Here is an 8144-nt window from a genome sequence, read left to right as displayed (position 1 = left end):
TTTTGAATAAAGATCTTTATTCAGTCATCTTTGTGTGATCAGCTCTAGAGCTGATCACACAAAGATGACTGAATTTCACAATGTCTTCTGTCTTAGACTGTATTTCAACCAAGAAGATGTTTATTTTCACATATTCAAACATGCATTCCTAAAATGTTTGTTTTAAAGATAATATATGTGTGTGTCTGTGTGTGTATTTATTTATTTATTTATTTATGTTCATTAAGAACAATTGTACATTCTCAACCACAACTCAAGACAACATTGGGGCTACTGGGGAATTTATTAAGAATGTCCAAACATAAAAACATAGAAGAAGAAGCAAGACTATGGTTACTACTATGCTTCAAAAACATATGGTCTTGACTCGGTGGAGGTGGGATATTTGATGACATAAATCTTGACACATACAAAAAAAAAATAGCAGTTAGTACTTGCAGGCAATTAATCTGCAGGTCCTTGCAGGCTGCTAAAGAGATACTGGTTACTGGAGGATGTGTTCTACTGTGATGGCTATAATTTCTGAAGGCAGATCATCTTCCTCACCTCTGACTCTACCCTACCAAACGTGCATCATTGAGAGAACTTTCTTAGGCTTTGCTCGTGTCTGAGTTGTCCTGCTCTGCGCACGCCTGTCCGCTGCCGAATCGGCGATTCAGCTCTGACGTCAGCACGTTGCAGCACGATTTCTGAAAGGCAAGAGAACAGGCAAGACTGTGAGCCACATCTAAATGGCACTGACGCTTTTATAAGCGTGTTATGTTAATGTTGTGTGTAGAACAAAATTCTACCAAAAATGTTGTTTTGGCAGGTAATTGTCAAAGTGAAGAGTCTGAACCCCATAACTGAAGTGAAATTGGGGAACCCCTAATTTAGGTAATATTAAACCTTTAGATCAGTTCCTGGAGTGGGGTTGGGTGAGTCAGATATTATGGGATGGTCAGTGTCAAACACTCTACAATCCCTCTACTTGTGAGTAGCAGTTTGAAGAGGCCTGTTTAAAGTCAGCATGGCTGTAGCTTTGAGGTGAAAGAAGCAAGAATATCATCAATAAGTCATCGAGCTATAACACATGGTCCCCTCCCGCACCTTGCCATCCTTAGCCTGGTGAATGGCCCGAGACAGAAGCTCCAGCAGGGCCAGCAGGAGGCCCAGGCCCAGGCCCAGGCCCAGGAGGAGGAAGAGGCCCTGCAGGTCGTGAGGCTGGAGCGCCTCAGAGGCGGAGGACCCGTCCGCACCCACACAGCTGCTGGCCCACCACTTGTCCCGCAGGTACTTCAGCTCACCGGACTCACTGAGCTGGAGAATGGCAACCGTGAGGTTCTTAATGAGTGGGGAACCTGGAGAGGCACATGTGGTGGGGTAGAAGGAAGGAAGGACATTCTCTTTTAGACCATGTAATGTTTCACCTGATCACCTGAGTCCAGTTTACTGATCAAGTGTTGAAATATCTTTACATATATGGAACACATGACAAAGGAACGCATAGCTCAGGCCGAAGTAGCAACTGTTTTTATTTTGATCTTAACTATTTTCAATTTTCATTCATGCTGATTTGCTATTGGACAAACTGGTCAGATGACGTGGCAAAGGGAGGAGCATACTATCGTACTACAGTGGGTTGTAGGCGATCTGGTTCAGCAGCTAATTGTTAAGTGTGTAATATTGGGAGCTTTAGAAGAAAAAACAGCCCCACCGAGTGGTTACGTTTTAGATTGCAGTGCCCGTGACTCTCAGATGGACTCACCCAGTGGTGCTGCGATGGAGTAGCCCCTCATACCGATGACTTCCTGTGAACGGATCAGCTTGCAGGAGCGAGACGCCGCCAGGTCCAAGGACACCGCCTCGCCGATGAAGGCAAAGTTTCCCTCCTGCGCCCGGCGGACGCCCTCCTGCATGCTGGACACGAAGCTCTTCTTACGCTCCATGTGCTCGTACATGCGGCGGTAAGTGGGGTTGTTGGTGTTCTGGAACGACCAACAGGAAGCAGGAGGGAAAAATAGACATTGGACTGTTGTAAGTGGGGAAAAATGGTATTGTAATGCCATTTTTGTTATAATAATATAATGTATTAATAATAGTAGAAGTGTTTGTCTCTCCGGACTGCTGGGCTTGCCTTGAAGAAATTCATGGTGGATCCAGCTTCCAGTGTTCCGTAGTCGACAACATCCTGGTTGGCGAGGTCCTCAAAGGTCTTGATGGACACTTGCTTGTTGTGGGAGTGCATGGTGGAGTGCAGGTTGCCGAAGTAGCAGGCCAGCAGCAGTACAGCAAACAGCCACCAGATGGAGCTGATTAGCCGCCCAGACAAGGCTTTTGGGTGGGGGCCAGCACCTAAAGACACACACGCACGCACACACACACACACACACACACACACACACACACACACACACACACACACACACACACACACATCATTCCAGTTAACTTTTTGTGTTCTGCATCTTCTCGCTGTGTCTGTGTGGTTCTCTTGGTACAACGTCTTCACATCATCCAAAAACATTAACATGGGGCAAATTAGGGAATGTAAACTTGAAACTGTCTGTAGGTACAAATGTTTGTTCGTTGTTTCTATGTTGCCCCACAATAAACTGCGGACTTGTCCTGGGTGTGACCCCGCCCGAGGAAAGCTGTGGTGGACTCAGCAATACTGCCACCTCGAGTGCAGGGGAAGCAGTGACTGTGTTAGTAATCTCAAGGCACAGAATGCCATTAGCCTGATCATGCACCTTATTAGCTTATAGAATATAGAGAATATATTTCATACTTTATTTTTTTACTGTTACTCTACTGTTACATATCAGTACACCTACATAACGCTACACAGCAATACACTGCACTGCAGCAGCTTTATTCTTCTGGGTCACTGTCAGCAGCAGCACCACTGTGTGTTTGCTTGACCTCAGTCTTACCTTGGAGGGTTAGAGCGCCTGTGATGTACCAGAAGCTGTGCAGCAAAGTGAAGTTTTGGCTCCCTGTGCCTGGCTCCGCCCATTCACTCGGACTGATCCTGCAAGACGTGACCCCATTTGACTTTAGGATGCAAAATGCACAAGCTAGAGAAAAGCTAGCGGCGGTGAGGTGCAGCGAAGGCGATGAGAAGCTGACCTGCTGACCAGGAATATGCACAGACCCGTGAGCAGGAAGGCAATGAGGAGGCCCACCCACATGAGGGTGGAGAAGGGTGACAGCAGGCTGAAGGTGCTCTCTTCTGCAGTCGCGTCTTTTGGTATGATGAAGCCAAGCCCGGTTTGCATGAAGGGGGTGCTCATGTCTACAAACTGCTCTCTGACTGCAGTCAGCGTCAGTGGAGCCACGGCCAGGTCAGCTTCCTGAATGGTACAGGAACATGTCAATATTGTAGCTGTGTGTGTGTGTGTGTGTGTGTGTGTGTGTGTGTGTGTGTGTATACATACATACGTGTATACATACATACATACATACATACATACATACATACATACTAATAGGTGGAAAAGTGGAGAGTGACATTTCCTCATACACATGGACTGAATGGCTCCCAGTCGGTCCAAACCATTAAATGAGTGAATTTGTGTCTGTGTGTCATACGACTGCTTGTCTGTCATGTGTCATGTGACCACGCTGCAAACCCAGTTGCCCCACCTGCACCTGGACTATAATGTTGTCTACAACTACTAGTACTACTAAATTTATCCTCATGACCTGGATTGTTAGTTCGGAATTCTTGCTAATGCATGACAACCTTTTATCCATCATTGCCGTTGAGGATTCGGGCCACAAGAAAAACATACTTACACAATGGAGATTTTTATTGTTTTTAGTTTCCAGATTAAAGTTCAAATTTCAAGATTAAACGTTTTTGTGATGAAATACAAAAAGCTCTGTGCCTTGGGTAGTTTCCTGTTCACTGTGCTTAACGTCATTCTATGTCACAAGGCTTGTGCACAGAGACTTTTGTCTTCAATCCGGAAATTCCGATTTTACTCTCAACATTTCAACTCTAATCTTGCGATCCAAAAAAAATCTGAAAAGAAATGTTTGGAATTGTTTTTTTTTCTCCTCTAGTGGCCATAATCCTCTTTCGTTTCATAATCTCCAGCTACAAGGAGCTGGGGTTATTTTTTGGGGGTGTGAACAAGGTACCACTGCATGGTCAGTGACTTACCCCACTGATGATTTCCCCAATCATGCCATTCCATTTGCCAGACGAGTCCACTGATCCATAGCGGCCGTCCTTCACCAGCTTCAGGCTGTACTTGAAGCCCAGCCTCTGGGAGAGTTGAGCTAGCAAGTCAACACAGTAGCCCTCCCACTCTGAGCCTTTGCTCATGGTGTACGGTTCTTCCTGAGGAAACACACCATATCGTCAACATATAAAGTCACTGCGTCAGTCTTGAGACCACTTTCTCCTTAGTCTTGGTTCCAGCGCTCTTTGGTCTGGGTCTCGAGGCAAGTCGGTTCTGGTGAAGCGTCAGTATTATTACATCTCAACACGGTCTTGTCTAGCTCAGTGGCCTAGCGGTGGAGCGTCCGCCCTGAGAGTGTTAGGTTGTGGGTTCGATCGCCAGCCGGGTCAAACCAAAGACTGTAAAAACGGTCCCCATTGCCTCCCTGCTTGGCACTCCGTATTAGGGGTTGGAATTGGGGGGTTAGATCACCCAGTGATTCCTGGATGCTGCATCGCTGCTGCCCACCGCTCCTCTGGGCGGTGATGGGTCAAATGTGGACAACAAATTTTGCATCCTTCAGGATGTGACAATCACTGGGACTTTAACTTTGGTCTCGATACCCCTGGTCCTGGTAGTGTCTTGGTGTTGAAGGCAGTCATGACTACATCTAGATCACTATAAGACATGCTCTTTGTAATCCATAGTTGGATTGGACCAGATATGCACGACTGAAAATCACACTTTTCAATTCTTGGTACTTTCATTACTTGCAGTGATGCCACACTTTGATATAGTTGTAGAGGTTTTTTGTCATTTCTGCATATAAAATGTTTTTGATTGTTTTGTGCATTTCTCAGCAGAATTACACAAGATATCATTGAGGATCTTCTGAAATTCAGTCAGCAGATCTATCTAGAAATAAAAATATTTTTATAGTGGTTGTCACCAGGGTAAATTAAACACTTGTTCTGGACTGTTGAACTTTTACCAAGGGAGAGTTGTGCAAAGAAAGGTTTCTCAGCAATACAAAGCCAAAAGCATTCTTGCACCGGGAAAAGGCACACAAAAGTAAGAATACCTGTATAGTGGTGATGGATAACTCCTTGGCATCTAGAATTGTGAGAGGAAAAGAGAACAAGTGGCTCAGTAAACATAATTAAGCATGAACATCAGCACAAGATGAGAGGATTTGGTCTGGGCCTGTTCTTAAGCTGATTAGTGCAATGGCTTTATGTCTACAAGCCTATTATGCACAATGTGGCTATTTGAAAGCCAAATGAAGTTCATGATTGTTGTTGGAGACTCCTTCATGAATCTCTCTCTGAATGTCAACAGTAAATAAGCCAGACAGCCACTCCGGGACAATGACAGCGTTGTTGCCGGGTGTTTTTCAGGAGATCTTTGGGAAGGGGGTGAGTAACATGGTGCCTGTGCAGGATCAAAGTGGGAAGCACTGAACTAAAAGGGACCTTTCATCCAACTTGGGGTGAAAAGAAACAAAACAGACTGAATTGAATTGTTGTTTTTCACAGATGTTTTGGCCAGAGTTCTGAGACCATCTGAAACTGTTGGCTAACTCCAACTCCTCCGCCCCCGAGGCTTCACCCAAGACACTGTCGCGTTATTTCAGCCATAGCTGTGACTAATGGATCCAGCAGGCCCTAACATGGGGCGGTGGTGGGTGTTGGGGTAAACGGAGGTGCCAGGGGTGCGAGTTTCTCATCATTGCATACAATCACAAAAGTGGGCCAGCTGGGGTCACACATTGCCGATGACACCCCATCAGCATCCAAGGGAGACTGTGGCAGGACCTGGGATCTGCGGATGTGGCTGTCAACACAACCGCCACCCCCCTCTGACACACAAACACATCACAGACACAAACACGGGTAATTGATTTATCCGAGTGCACGCTGTGCCGCAGCAAGGCGGCGGCCCCTCTCACTGGTGAGAAATGGGACTGTGCCCACAGTGGACAGTACTGTGGTAGGACTCCAACAGTCCAGCAGGGCCAGTAGGGGAAAGAGTCAAATGTGGGAGCATGACCCCCGTCTCAAAGGGCAGCCAGAGCTGGCTGGCAGCAGCGCTGGGCTTTATGTCTGCAGTCAGCCTACAGGGGAGGAGCTGACCAACTGCCTGGGAACTGAAGCCGTTACGAGCAAGAATCTTTACGCGAGAGATTTAACTGGTAGAGTAACTGTAGAGAGTTATTTTTTTTAAAAAAGGTGCAAATGTAACAGTTCCTACTGCGCAACATTTTCGTCAAGACATCTGCATAGAACATGTGTAGCAGTACACACTTCACCCGTCAACTTAAAATAATAAGATAAAGACTGTGTTATTTGTTTTGCTTTACATGACATGAAGAATCCCTGTACTCTACGTGCTGCCCTGCAGGAAGAATACAACATAAATAATTGCTTGGCCTTGTTGTTGTTGCTTCTGCGAACTAATGGTGACACCAAACACAGGAAGACTTGTGGTCACACAAAGACCTCAGTGGAGATTGTTGAGCAGAAAGAACCGTTTCTGTTCTATCTGACCACACCAGCCAAACACATGTCCATGCAGAACTGCTGGAGCGTCATGCTGTTCATTCAGCACTACGACCACAGGAAATAGAGGCATGTAGTGGACCAAGGTTTGGTCACACATGGACAGTATTGGTGGACATCTGGAGGTTCAGTTTTCCCTTTTCATGTGGGATGTTTGGATGGCAAACACTATTGTGCAAGAAATGAATAAAACATGAATGAAATAGCAGTATTGATTTAATATGCATAAACTCAACAGTTATGACTGAATCTTTGAATCAAGCAATCAGTACTGCTTTCTAGGACTGGGAAGAGGGGGAGGCTTTTCATAGATAGACTCACTCAAGTTGGAGTTTTTTTATTTGTGTGTGTGTGTGTGTGTGTGTGTGTGTGTGTGTGTTGTTTTTTCAAGAAGAAATACAGTTGAATTTGAATGGCTCACCACACAGGATGTGATCAGTTAACCTGACCCAAAGAAAACAATGGCTGCACAGAATGATCATGTTTAGTTTGCATGACATCCAGACCACTTCTACTCAGTGCAGGACCCAGAAACTTTGAGCAGGCAAATTCACAGACAAACTACTTAGCGCTGTTGTGGAAATACAACAAGATATATTACGCTGCTAAAGCTAAATTACCCTGGTCTTCCTGCGAACATTATCTGATCATAATAATGGATTCATCTTTTAGACACTTGACAAATCTTCCCTCGCAATTGTTTCTACATCCACTTTCATCCTGATTCAAGATTGAAAAAAAAAGAAAAAATTGAAAATATTTGTGGTCTTCTCTACTTATGGAATGTTCCAGTCTCCACATTGCTGCCATTAATTCATCCCAAAAATGACTAAATTAATACATAATAACTGTGTGTTTAAGCAACCAAAATTAAAATAGTAATAAAAAAAATGAAAAGTATTATTTTTTACCTGCCATCGTCCATGCAGTGAGACCTGCCGCGCAGAGGACCAAAGCCAAACAGCCGTTCATGTTTAACCTGGAACTGCAGCACCAATTTTTCCCCAATAATAATAATAAAAAAAAACAATATGACTTTCATCAGTGTTTCGTTCATACAGAATGAATATTGAGTAACAGAATAAGTGATGAAAAGACAACCTTACCTCTGTCGAAAAGGTGCAAAGGCAATTTAAACTTTGCCAATGTGTGAAGGAGGAATTCCACAACAAAACAAAAGTGTGAGGAATTCACTGCACTTGTGTGAGGAAGGCTAGTGCGCAGCATAATGGAGTGGGGTTTTATATAGTGGGCAAGAAAGGAGGGGAGAGGGGCTGGAGGGAGGATAAAACTCATGATTGTTTGGCCCACTAACGTCCGGGGGGATCAGGATAACCACCAGAGTTTCGCCACACGTGTTTTTGAAAGGTTATATAACTTTTGGTGTTTTTCCTGGATGTGCGGGGGGGAGTGAGGGGTGGGGTCTCAGGCGGCT

At 45.0% G+C, this 8144-nt stretch overlaps 1 protein-coding gene across 1 annotated transcript; it reads right to left on the bottom strand.

Moving 5' to 3' along the window:
• Positions 1-264: 264 nt before the first annotated feature.
• Positions 265-7916, bottom strand: LOC142898613 (putative glutamate receptor). The gene is made up of 10 exons (XM_076041634.1): positions 7811-7916; positions 7621-7688; positions 5233-5264; positions 4151-4330; positions 3112-3335; positions 2916-3013; positions 2117-2334; positions 1748-1967; positions 1090-1340; positions 265-689 (listed from the first exon to the last, which is right to left on the bottom strand). The coding sequence occupies exons 2-10, from the start codon at positions 7679-7681 to the stop codon at positions 591-593; spliced, it is 1383 nt and encodes a 460-aa protein (XP_075897749.1). The 5' UTR covers positions 7682-7688; positions 7811-7916; the 3' UTR covers positions 265-590.
• Positions 7917-8144: the final 228 nt, after the last annotated feature.

The sequence above is a fragment of the Nelusetta ayraudi genome, unplaced genomic scaffold, assembly GCF_046127955.1.
Source record: "Nelusetta ayraudi isolate G7.1 ecotype Tasmania unplaced genomic scaffold, CSIRO-AGI_Nayr_v1 ptg000070l, whole genome shotgun sequence".
Taxonomy (NCBI): Eukaryota; Metazoa; Chordata; class Actinopteri; order Tetraodontiformes; family Monacanthidae; genus Nelusetta; species Nelusetta ayraudi.
This window is presented reverse-complemented; position numbering and strand designations above follow the sequence as displayed.